This window comes from Lichenostomus cassidix, unplaced genomic scaffold (genome assembly GCF_008360975.1).
Source record: "Lichenostomus cassidix isolate B80296 unplaced genomic scaffold, HeHo_3.0 unassigened_scaffold_chr26, whole genome shotgun sequence".
Taxonomy (NCBI): domain Eukaryota; kingdom Metazoa; phylum Chordata; class Aves; order Passeriformes; family Meliphagidae; genus Lichenostomus; species Lichenostomus cassidix.
Genome location: NW_028147268.1, coordinates 1,229,924 through 1,242,034, shown reverse-complemented (window position 1 = coordinate 1,242,034; position 12,111 = coordinate 1,229,924). Strand labels below are relative to the sequence as shown.

At 50.7% G+C, this 12,111-nt stretch overlaps 1 protein-coding gene across 3 annotated transcripts; it reads right to left on the bottom strand.

The window, feature by feature from the left end:
* Window positions 1–11,967, bottom strand: TRAF3IP3 (TRAF3 interacting protein 3). Of its 3 annotated transcripts, XM_085044267.1 has the most exons (17): window positions 11,539–11,967; window positions 11,230–11,433; window positions 10,402–10,704; window positions 9,274–9,385; window positions 8,740–8,797; window positions 8,584–8,608; window positions 7,939–7,968; window positions 7,559–7,654; window positions 5,665–5,736; window positions 5,268–5,408; window positions 4,462–4,599; window positions 4,109–4,244; window positions 3,155–3,217; window positions 3,017–3,076; window positions 2,326–2,480; window positions 981–1,238; window positions 1–828 (listed from the first exon to the last, which is right to left on the bottom strand). In XM_085044267.1, exons 3-17 carry the CDS (start codon window positions 10,690–10,692, stop codon window positions 745–747), a joined length of 1,719 nt encoding a protein of 572 aa, XP_084900393.1. In that variant the 5' UTR covers window positions 10,693–10,704; window positions 11,230–11,433; window positions 11,539–11,967; the 3' UTR covers window positions 1–744. The 3 variants fall into 3 exon arrangements, with proteins under 3 accessions (XP_084900393.1, XP_084900392.1, XP_084900394.1); XM_085044266.1 differs by lacking the exon at window positions 11,230–11,433 and having other exon boundaries at window positions 11,539–11,917; XM_085044268.1 differs by lacking the exon at window positions 11,230–11,433 and having other exon boundaries at window positions 981–1,094; window positions 11,539–11,824.
* Window positions 11,968–12,111: the final 144 nt, after the last annotated feature.

Below are 12,111 nucleotides of genomic sequence, written 5' to 3'. Positions count from 1 at the left end.
TGCTTTGAATTAGTGAAGTTTATTGTAGGCTCCACGTTGTATTTACTACATGTATATTTTGTGTACATTTCACGTGTATTTACTTCCCATTCAAGGTGGTATCATTCACTGTGTTGTTTCTGAGCTTGCACATGAATGAAGGGCGAGTACTGCTGTCAAACCTGCACGGTGCAGCTTTGAAAGGGACTTTAAACCCCTCTCTGTGGTGAATTCATGTGGGGCTGGCAGCGAAAGGGAAGCAGACGTGGCTGTGGGGATGCTCGGCCAAAAGACAGGCTGGGATAGAACAGGGCGTGGTGGGTGGGAGGTGGGAAACTTGTTTAAGACACGAAGGGGCTGTGCTGAAGAAGCCCCCTGAGCTGTGTCTGTCAGGTAAGAGTAGAGATGGCCCAGGGTCGAGTACCTCCCGTTTAGGGAGGCTGGAAATACAGAAAGAGAATTTGGGAGGCTTAAAACCTGGGCAGGCTGATCCCACGGGATGCCCTGTCCCTCTCGCCCTGTGCGATGGCCAGGGGGCTTTTGTGCCTCAGTGCCTCGGGGACTGGGCAGTGCAGTGGGAACAGAGGAATCCCAGCAGCCGAGGGAAGGAGTGATGTCCCCGTGTTCCCTGGGGGTTGCTGCGGTGACACCAGCTCGGGATAGGAACCAACAAGTACGGAACAGCAGGAGGTGCGGTGAGGTCACAATGCTTTTGGTGACGCAGAGGTCAGTTCCTGCAGGACAGTCAGTCATCGAGGAGCTCCTTCACAGCCTGTAACTTGCCAGGAAGGTGGCGATGGCCACTGCTGCCACTGCCACCAGGAGAGGGATCCAGTGACCGTGCTGTCTCTGCCAGGAGAAGCTTGTGTTACTAGGAGTGTGCAGGGGGATGACATTTCTCATCTCAGCCCTAGCACACATGTCACTCATCGCTCTGCACTGCACACAGGAGGGGGGAATCCTTCCCAGGGTGGGGACAGGGTGGGGACAGGAGCTCCCACCTGAGCCTGGCTGCCCTGGGCGCGGTTGAGCTCGTCGCGGCACTGGCGCAGCCGGGTCAGGCAGCTCTGGTACTCCTCGCTCAGCGCCTCCAGCTCCGAGCGCAGCTCCGAGCACTGCAAGCACAGCAAGGGGCTCTTAGCAGGAGTTGTCCCCTCCCGTCTGGTCACACGCAGAGCCGCCAGGCTCCCGCAGCAGCCGCAGTGCTTCCCCTGCCCAGGGGCACGGCCCGGCTCTGCTGCCTGAGCATCCTCAGGTACCTGCAGGAACAGAGCACAGCTCAGGGTCACTGGGAGGGTGGTGCTGGGGACAATGTCTGCTCTGTCACTGTCCCATGACCTGCTTGGCTTTGCTGCCAACACTCACATCCCAAGTAAGCAGCAATGGTGATTCCTATGACCACAGGAGTGTGCAGGTCAGGAAGATGTGGAATGCAAACTCCTGTCAGGGTTGGCCTCTCTTTCTGAAATTCATTTTGCATTTTACTGACCCTGACAGTCCTTTAAACCCTCTGTGACATGGGACCCATGGGACAGGTGCCTTGGTTGTGCTGCACAACCCCAAAACTCAGGGATGGCCCCTTTGGAACATTCTCACTGACATTCTGATGAGCAGAGCGTTGGCAGCAGCTATGGAAGGAGCTGCCTGTGCCCAGAGGCTGCAGGAGCCAAAGTGGAGGCACTTGGGTGTTTTGCTCCCCCCAGCCATTTCCTCTTGCTGTGATTGTGCTTTATAAACCCCTCCCGGGGGCTGCTGGGTGATCCCTGATGGTGGTGATGCCTTCAGCAGTGTGCATTAGTGTGACAAGCTCTTCTCCTGTGTGGCTCTCAGCTCCGCTACAGTAAGTTATAAATAATTTTTTATAAGTCCTTTTTGATAAGTCCTTGCTGGTTGAACACTGCTATAAGGATTGAGGTGCTGCTCATTGGCAGGAGTCTGGTTTGATGGCAAAATATGTGTAAAAGGCTGTAAAGCTTTGGCTATTTGGGTTTTTTTTTTGCAGCCCAGTTATAAGAACATTGCTTCTGTTAGAAGACCCTTCCTGATATTTTTATTGCTGTTATTATTGCAAACCTTTTCCTCTTCTCCCTTATGCTTAGGGGTTTGGTGCTTAAAGTGTGGCTTTGGCTTTTCCCTGTGAGGCTGCCAAGGCTCTCCTGTCAGAGCAGAAGTGGATTTGTATGGGGAGAGCTCTGCTCCTGCAGCCAAGGCTGCTGGAACCATCCTTGTGTGTAGCTGCTGCATTGGGCATTTAGGCAAAACTGGTAATTAGGATAAGAATTCAGAGTAAACCCTTACAGGAGACACCAAGCCTGGGTTACTTGTATTACTGAGTGACTTCCTCACCTCGTTCTCCTTTGCTGTGAGCTGGGATGTCCTTTTCTGCACCTCATCCTTCAGACTCTCTTTTCCCTCCTCCTCCTCCTCGGGGTGCTCTAGCAGAGCCTTTTGTTTTTCCTTGGCAGGAGTGAGGCGTGGGGTCTGTGTGGTGAAACCCTGGTCTAGAAAACAGTCAGGCTTCTGATGAGAAACAGCTCCAGGCTCTGGCTTTGCTTTAGCTCTTGTTTACTCAGTGCACTTTAAGGATAATATTTGTGTGCTGTGCACAAAGCAGAGGACACGGGAGCTGAGTTTGTTATCACAGGCCTGTCTCTGCTGTAGCTACAAGTTCATCATCTTTGGAGCAATATTTCTAAGCAGTTGCCAGAAAGGGAGGGGAGGCAGAGCTGAAATGCCTTTTTTTATTGTTTTCTTTTTGTCAAGTACAGCTGTAATTGTAATTATAAACTGGAATGTATTTTGTTTGGAAAAAATATGGTGTAGCCATTGAAGGAGAATTTGCCTTGAAATCCATTTATTTTTTTAATTGTTTGCCATCATAAATACATTTATGTTTTAATGTTAGCTAGCAAAACAACTCCTTCTGTGCAGCTCTAAAATAACCCTTTATTCCAAACCAATGTAGACTTTTCCTAGAGTCAGGGCTAATGTTCCTGTGTCCAGGGAATGCTACATGGGGATTACAAAGTTTGCTGACCTTGCCTTTGCACCGTCACCTCCTGGCTCTTCTGTTGGTTGTTCTGGTTGTGGATCAAGTCTGGGAACACAAAAATCCACGTTATTGTCCACAGCACTAAAGAAGATCTCTTATTTTGTGCATCTCTGTGTTCCTTACTCTGCAAGTGGCTGATTGTTGCCTCCAGTGTCACCTTCTGCTCTCGTTCTTTTTGCAATTTATCTGAAATAAGGATAGAGGGAGATCAAGGTTGGTGTAAATCTGTGTATCTTTATGCAAGGGTGGTACTTTTCTCCACGTGTGGAGTGGAGCAGATACTGTTGGCTGCACTGGACTTTCTTCTCTGCAGGGATGTGTTTTTTAGCTGTTAATTGCCCTTTATGGCAGCTTTTTCTTGCATGCCTTGTATTCAAGTCATTTATGGTTTATTTTAAAGCTGTTCATGCAAGACCTGTGATGAGATTAGAACTGCAGCCCACTTTCTCTTCCTTAATTACATTTTAAAATAGCCATGTGTGAGTTTCAAATGACACGTGTGAGTTTCCTTGCCTCTGTCTGAACTGGAGCTTTAGGATAATATCAGCTCCAACATCACACCCATCATCACTCAGCAGCAGGACTGCAGTGCTGTGTTTGATGGGCTGGCAAGGCTGGAAAGTCCTCATTAAAGCTGCGGATATATCTTAGATTTGTATTTTCCTTCAGGTCTCCTATTTTCTCCTTTCCTCTAGGAAAGTCACTTCTCTGAATTTTTTAATTTAGTCAGAAACAGCTTTAGGAGCCTTTTGGAAATCACAAGCTTTTGTGGCAAGGTGAGGTGTGCAGCAGCTGGAAGTAAGTCTGGTGTGCCTGCAGCTCTAAGCACTGTGGTTTTAGGAATATTTTCCTTATACACTACATTTTTTTGGAGGGCAGAGCCCAGGCCATTCCCTGTCCCATTGTCCATTCCAGGATGGCAGTCCCCAGGCCGTTCCCTGTCCCATTGTCCATTCCAGGATGGCAGTCCCCAGGCCATTCCCTGTCCCATTGTCCATTCCAGGATGGCAGTCCCCAGGCCGTTCCCTGTCCCATTGTCCATTCCAGGATGGCAGTCCCCAGGCCGTTCCCTGGTACCTTGGATGTGGCGGATGTGGCTGGCCTGGCGGTCATTGTCACTGCGCAGGGCGCTGGCTCTGTGCAGCAGCTCCGTGTGCTCATCCCGCAGGGTCTGCAGCTCCTGGCTCAGCCTCTCGTTCTGCACGTCAGCCTGCTGGGTGAGGGGACAGTCACAGTCACAGGCTGGTTGGGAGGACACTAAAGCTCATCTCATGCTGCCCCCAGACTGCCTTCCACTATGCCAGGCTGCTCCAAGCCCTGTCCAGCCTGGCCTTGGACACTTCCAGGGATCTGGGGGTTTCTCTGGGCAATCTGGCATCAGCAAAACCCCTGATTCCAGGGGAATCTGTTCCTGCAGGGAACTGACATACCTGGAACTTGCTTTGTAAAGCCTGGAAGGTGTTTTTGAGCTCGGTGTGTGCTGTGGTCACCCTGGTCAGCTCGGCTTTGAGAGTGGCGTTGTGCTCCTTCCAGAGGGCAAGGTCCTCTCTCGTCTCTGCCAGGCTTCTCTGGGGAGGAGAGCAGAGAGCCGGGGGTGGGCTGGGACCCAGGGCCCGGAGAGACCCTGCCAGCCTGCCCTGGGTGCCACCAGCTGGGCAGTGCTGGCTCCCCCAGCTCCAGGACACAAGATCCTGCGTGGGGCTGATGCCATCTGATGGACAGAGCCAGCATGGGCAGCGTGTTCCCTCGGGAACACATTCCTGTGCTGCCAGCAGGCTTGAGAAGGCTGGCAGTACTCAGGATAGATAAACTGACTCATTTTTCTGCAAATACCAGTTATCCTGTGGGTCAAAACAAATTGCTGCCTCGTGGGGAAAACCTATTTTCACATAAAAGAGCAACTCCAAGAAAAGCATCTCTGGAGACCTTGTGCCCTGGTTTGTGTCTGTGTGTGGCACAGAGGGGTGGTGGAGGGACAGGGATTGCAATTAAAGCTGACAAACAGCAGTACATTTCCCCAGCTGTGAGCTGTCTGTAGGAACTCCACGTGCAGCTCTTGCAACGAGCACAGGTTTCATTAAAGCTGCCTGGGGCTTTGCTGAGTAGCTCAAACATCATATTTTTTCAGCTTTGCTGCTAATGGTAAGCCTGTCATCACCTTTCCCTGATGTGTGGGTTTTCTTTGTCGCAGTTGGACTAAATTAAAGCCAAGCCAGGTGTAAAGCATGTTGCTCACCTGAGAGTTTTGCAGCTGCTGCTCTGTTTGGAGTTTGTCCTCCAGCATCTTCTGAAGAGCCTCTTTTGCCTTCTGCTCATAGGTCTGCTTCTGGTCCTCCATCTCTATCAGGATCTTCTTCACACACTCCTTTGAGTAACTCTTTAAAGAGGGAAATAAAGTGCTTGAAGTGCTTATCTGACAGATTTCTAACCTTGCTAAACCTGCATAGGAGCAAACCCAGAGTGTGTAAATGCTGCTAATGTGCTATGAAGCATTGTTTCAGCAATGAGTTAAAATTCTTTCTGGATTGGCATCTAATCAGATTGATGTGGAAACTGAGACCAGACCCAATTACAAGGTTTGGGTTTTGTTTTCCTGCCTTTCCTCATCCCTGTTCCAGTGAATCAGACATTACCTGGGTGCAGGCCTGCAGCTGATTTTCCAGTGCTCTTAGTTTACACCTCAGTTTGTCTTCATTCAGCTGACCCTGGGGGAAAAGCAGTTGAAGTGAGATGTGAAATCATGAACTGCACAATGTGCCCCCAATGTTTTGTAAGGCTGTGTTTTGATTCATTTTCTCCCTTCATCTGTAATTGGGTCAAAGTCTCTTCAGTGCCCAGAGCTCAAGTAAAGCTTTCCCACCTCAGAATAAATGGGATATGGGGGAAGGAAACTTCTATGGATTGAAAACCTGTCCTGAGGCAGTTTCTCTGGTTACTGAGTGCAGGTGCTGGCAGTGACATGACAAGTTCAGAGCGAGGGGATTTTGGGTTGCTCTGGCTGGGTTTGGCAAAGTGCAGCTGCTGTCTGTCCCCATGGCTGACTGTTCTCTGCCTGTGCTCCCTGCCTGCCTCGAGCTCCAGCTGCTGGAATGATCTTGTCTCGCTGCTTTCCTCAGAAAATAGGTTGGGTCTGTGTTGCAACACCTGCAGTTGGACAGGGGGATCAGGGTGCTGCTGATGATTCATTTTCCTCATTATCATCTCTCGGTGTTAGTCAGGCTTTGTGAAAGCAGACTGCATGCAAATTCAGATAACATTTCTAGCAAAGAGTTCACGTGGGCTGTTCTTCCACCACCAACACTGAGAACACCAACATCCTCTCTGCCCACTGCTGTTTGAAGTCACGTCTGAAAAGAAACTCACTGGGGGTGCAGGAATAGCTGACAGACCCAAGCCAAAACATGTTTATCACATGTTTATCACATGTTTACCAGCACATCTTTGAAACCCAAACTATTAGAAAGGGTGAAAAAGCTGCTCCAACAAACACTTGGCATCTCAGCTGGGGCTGGAAAGAGGCAGCCAACCGTCAATACCCACGGCACAGTGTTCTGGGGAAGCTCCCTCCATCCCTCCATCCCTCCATCCCTCCATCCCTCCATTCCCTCCATTCCCTCCATTCCCTCCATCCCTCCATCCCCACCTGCAATCCCCTCCAAGCAGCAGCATTTCCCTCTCCACCCTGCTGGCTGCAGTACCGAGGGCATTTTTAGGCTGATGAGAAGCTGAGTGCAAAGCAGAAGCAGCAAAGTCTCTCCTGCAGCAAGGAGCACCCACCTGTTAGTGAGCTGAGGTTTCGTTAACACTTCCTGCCAGTGTGGCTGAGTGTTTTTTCCTGCTCATGTTATATTGGAGGAGCGAGCAAAGGCGGAAGTTTCTGACCACAGGATGTCTAACACAAGTTTTTGTGTCCCCTCACCCAATCGCTTGCTTTTGTGCCCCAACAGAACTTTCTAACTGCTTTTTTTTTTTTTTTTCCTAATGGCACAATGCCATAAATGAACATTTCATTTAATGATACTATAGAAAAGCTTCATATATTACTTGAAATGCATCACCTTAATTTTGCATCTTCACAGAAGAAAAAAAAAAACCCTGGTTCAGGGTGCCCAGAGGAATTTTTCTGAGCTGTGAGGAGAGACTTTGATGCTGGACCACAACTCAGCACCGACAGCCTTTGGGGCCCAGAATACATCCCTGAAAGCAACAGGAGCTGTGGGGTGTAGGGAGGATATTTGTCTTATTTTTTCCCCACTCACTGCTATTTGCCTTTATTTAAGAAAAAGTGCAAAAAGCAAGTTAGAAAACAACCCCCAAACCTTACAGAAGAATACAGCTTTTTAGACTTGCTGTCGATCTGAAAGCAAAGTGCATTTTGCAACAATCTCTTGGGGCACAAAAGGGAAGAATTCGGGCCAAGTACCCCTTTAACTCCCGAGTTTGTGTCCTCCCTCCCTAAGCAGAGAGGTGCCAGCCAGGCAGGGCAGCCCCGGGGAGGTGGTGAGGAGTTGTGCAGCTCTCTGCTACCTGCCAGGATTTCTCTGACGCCTGCAGCAGTGTGGAGAAAAGCTCCTGCAGAATCACCATCTTCTGCTTGAGCAGCAGCTCGCGGTGCAAAGCCTCCTGGGGACAAGGGCAGGTGGTCAGTGGGGACATCCCAGAGCCCCCAGCCCAGGGCTGGGCTTGTCCTGCTTGGGGGGATCCAGAGATTTGAGTCCTATTGGCTTTTTCGGCCACATTCAAACTGGGTTGTTAACACCCCTTCCTCCACTTAACAATATTAAACATCCCTTAATTTAACAATATTAAACACCCCTCCATTTAACAATATTAATACTAATTTTTAAAGTATTATTCTTGACAAATATCAGCCGTCCCAGTGGGTGCTGAACACTATTTTTACCTACCTTGAGGTAGTTGGAGAGCTGCACCATTTCCTGCAAGGGAAAGGGAAAATGTTTACAAATAGGATTGTTTGAGTTTATAAACATTTCACTAACTTGCTACAAAGTCGAAATGTTTGTAAGTAAAAGTGAATTAACAGCCTCTGTTTGAGAACCCCCTGCTGGGGAGCTCTTTAACTTGCTACAAAGTTTCAATGTTTGTAGATAAAAGTGAATTAATAGCCTCTTCTTTGAGAACCCCCTGCTGGGAGCTTCTTTAACTTGTTACAAAGTTTCAATGTTTGTAAATAAAAGCGAATTAACATCTTATATTTGAGAACCCCTGCTGGGAGGTTCTTTAACTTGCTACAAAGTCAGCATGTTTGTAAACATAAGTGAATTAATAGCCTATTCACTAACTTGCTACAAAGTTGGAATATTTGTAAATAAAAGTGAATTAATGCCCTGTATTTGAGAACCCCCAGCTGGGGGGTTCTTTAACTTGCTACAAAATCAAAAATATTTGTAAGTGAAAGTGAATTAACAGCCTATATTTGAGAATCCCCTGCTGGGGTTCGCTGGGCTGGTTTTTCCAGGGAAGTGGAAATCTTTCTCCAGCACTTTAACTGTCAGGAGTTGCAGGTTGGTCATTACCTGTGCTTCACCTACCTTGTTTAAAACTGCAATTCCCCAGCTGGAATGAAAAACAAGGAGTGTTAGTGAGGTGCCAGGAGGTTCCTGAGCCATGCCAGGCTCTGCTCTGTGCCCTGCTGAGGGGCAGCACTGCGGGCAGCTCCAGCCAGGGATGGAGGGCAGGAGCCTTACTCTGTCTGCTGGCTCGAGTCCTTCACTGCTGGGCTTGGCTCTGGCAGGGTCTGGGTGCCTGTGGGGCAAAGGAAAGGATGGCAATGATCCCTGGCTGAGGGGCTATGGAGGTTTTCCATTAGGGTGTGCAGCTCTGCTCCCATTGCTCCCAGTTTACATAGTGTCCAGTGACAGCTCAGTGGGCACAAGAGGCAAAGAAATGCCCTGCTCTGATGGACAGAGGAGTGTAATGTAAGGAATTGTGCAGTGATCACTGCCCAGAGCCCTGGATGATCTTGAAATTGAATTTCCAGGGCAGCCCTGGGGCTGAGCAGCTGCTCAGTGCATTGTTGGGTTAGCTGTGGGTTGGTTTATCCTTCCCCAGGAAAAATATTCCTAATTCCTGCAGTCTGCGGGAAAAGCTCAGACTGGGATGGTAGAACAGCCCAGGGTGGGATGCTGGCTGGGGAGCTGCCAGCTCACCCCAAACAGCTCCGTGGAGACATGAGGGAAGAAAGGGAATTGTATTGGGAAATCTGAGCATCCTTCACATACCTTGGGTGGTCACAGAGTCCCCTTGGGTGGTCACAGAGTCCCCTCGGCCCGGGGGGATGCTGAGGTGGAGCAGGGACTGTGCAGGGGAGGATATGGGGAAGCTCCTGGAGTGCTGGAACGAGAGGGAAGCTGCAGTCAGTGTCTCCCCAGAACAGGCTGAGGGAAGGGCTGTACTGCAGGGTCTGGGTGAGGAGCAGCAAGGAGATGCCAAGGAGTTATGGCAAATCTGCAGCTCCTTTGGCTGTGCAGCTCCACAGCTTTGTGGGAAAGTGGGGAAAAAAGCTTTCTGACTGTTGGGACGGGGGGACAACAAGCCCAGAACAGGGCAAGGTGGGGAGCTGGGCCCTGGTGTGGGTCTGTGCTGCCATTTGGCTGTTCTGGGGCAGAGATGCCAACTCTGCACTGCCTTTCCCAGGCTGGAGCCTCATTCCCTCTGCACAGGTAGCAGGGGAGGCCCTGTGCATGTCAGTGCTTGCTCAGATTGCTGAGTGGCAGCAGGAGGTGAGGGATTGCTCTGCTGCCTCCCGGGGAGCTCCAGGGTGTGTCTGTGGAAAGTCCCCTCGTGCTCAGCTGTCCCTGCTCACACAGGTTTGTGAGCCCCCAAGGATCAGCTTGGTGTTCCACAGAATTCTGCACAGATGCACATTTACATTAAGGAGATCTGCCTGGCTCTGCCTGAGGTGTTTTGCACCTTCCAAAGGTGTTGCTGGAGGCAGGGAGCTCTCAGGGTTACTGTGCAGCACAGGGTGGGTGATGAGCACCAGGGACTCTCCAGGCTCCTCCACCCTTCCTGCTCGCAGTGAGGGTGAAGGAGGGAAGCCAGGTGGTTGGAGCTCACTTATCGAGGGTAAAAATAATCCCTGCAAGTGCAAAACTGCAGCCTGGCAGCCAAAATGTGGGGTTGTGCTTGGAGAAATGGCAGAAAAACCTCCATGTGGTTCAGGGCTTGGCAAACAGGAGAGCAGCAGGGAGGTGACTGTGTCCCCATGCCTGACTCTGCGGTTTGTAAGGAAATGCACATTTTTGTCTGTACAATCTCCCTTTTGGCTGTGCTTTGACTTGGATCCTGATGATCCAGTGGTGTCTGGAGCAGGCTGAGCTCTGAGCTGTCTGCAGGGCAGGGGTTACCTGGAGCAGGATGCTTGCTCTGGGCTCCAGCCGCGAGGAGAAGTCAGGAGGGGTTGGTGCCTCAGGCTCCTGTCCTGGCAGGCTCTCCCCAGCATCCAGGGACAGCCTCCTCCTCCTCAGGAACTCCCTTTGCCGGGGGCTCTGCGCTGTCCCCGGGGCTGGCCGGGCCAGGTGGCGGCAGGTGGTGACATTGTCCCTCCTGCGCAGACCCTCCCTGGCCTCGTGCCGCCGCTCGCTCTTCTCCTCGTAGCTCTCGCCCTGCCGCCGCTGCGGCCATGACCGCCTGGGCATGGGGGGCTTGTCCTGTGGGACCAGGGGAAACACAGGGCTGGGTGAAAACCAATCATTTCTAGCATCTCATGGCTGTGAGGTATGGAGCAGCAGGTCTGGAGTTCCATTAACATGTGTAATACTTCCATGCTGTTTAGTCTGCATTCAAATCTGCTCTGTCATTCTTTTTGCTGACTTTGTGGTAACTGTGAGGTGCTCAAAGCTCATGCCTTGTGCTGTTTTCACTGTTGGAGCCTCCTTGGAAGGAGAGCAGCATTTTTGGGGTGGGCAGCTCTTGCCCTGGGCAGGGAAGGTGCCCACAAACCCCAAATACTGAGCATTTTTCAACTCATTTTGCTGCATTTCAGATAATGTCCAGTTGTATGTCCTGCTCAGTCTCCCCTCATCCATCTCTTCCCATCAGGAAAAGCTCAGCCACTCTCCCACCTGTGCTGCCTCTGGGTTGCCCAGCCTGTCCCAGGGCTGTAAAGGCCTCAGTTCACCAGAAATGCACTGAAAAGCAGGGTAAAGCTTAAAGAAGCACAGTCCATTACTCACCTCAGGCTGAGCAAACTGCTGAGGCTTTCTTGACAAGCTAGTCCTCTATTTCCTCCTTCTGTTACCCCAAATTACCCTCTCTAATTAAACATGTCCTTTATCTTTGCTTTCCAAGCTGTTACACTTCTTGCTTCAAGGGAAACCAGAAAAGAACTGTGCTTCTTGCTGGCTCATGTTATAATTTCCCGGTGCAAGTTGTGTAGGCTGAAAGTGGGGCGAAAAAAGAGGAAAAAGGTGCCTCGTGCTGCATTTTGCCTCCATTCCCCTCCAGTCCCAGCAGCCCTGGTGCTGTGGGTGCTCCAGACTTACCTGCCCAGGGTCCTGTCCTGCCCTGGAGTGGGGAGCAGGAGCTCGGGGTTACCAGCCAGGAACAACACAGCCCAACTGCCCTCTTCATGCCAACCTCCTCATGCTGTGCTCTGCTCCTTTTCTCTGTCAAACAGGAAACGTTGCAGCTGCGGCCGAGCCCTGGTTCCTGTCTGCTCACAGCCTGCCTCGCAGCGGGATCGGGGTTATCTTGGGAGCCCACAGGGTCCAGCCTGGCTCTGAGCACGGCCAGCAGCTATCTTTTGGGGGGATCTCCCCTCGCTGCTCTCTGACACACAGAGGTTGAGCTCATGGAACTGCTTGTGGCACTCGGTGACGGAGTTTCCCCGAGCGGCTTTGGGGCAGAGAAATCCAGACTTAGGAAAGTACAGTAATGCTATTATTTTAAGGCTTCTCGCAGATTGGACAGAGGAAAAAAAGTGTGTTTTGGCAGCTGAGGAGAGGTCAGGAATGGCAGAAATTCATTAAGGTCTTTAGAGAAGTGAAAGCTTCGTTAATGCAAATCGAGAGGAGGTCGGTTTAGCCAGCTGGGCACTGATAAGGGCTCTGGGCACT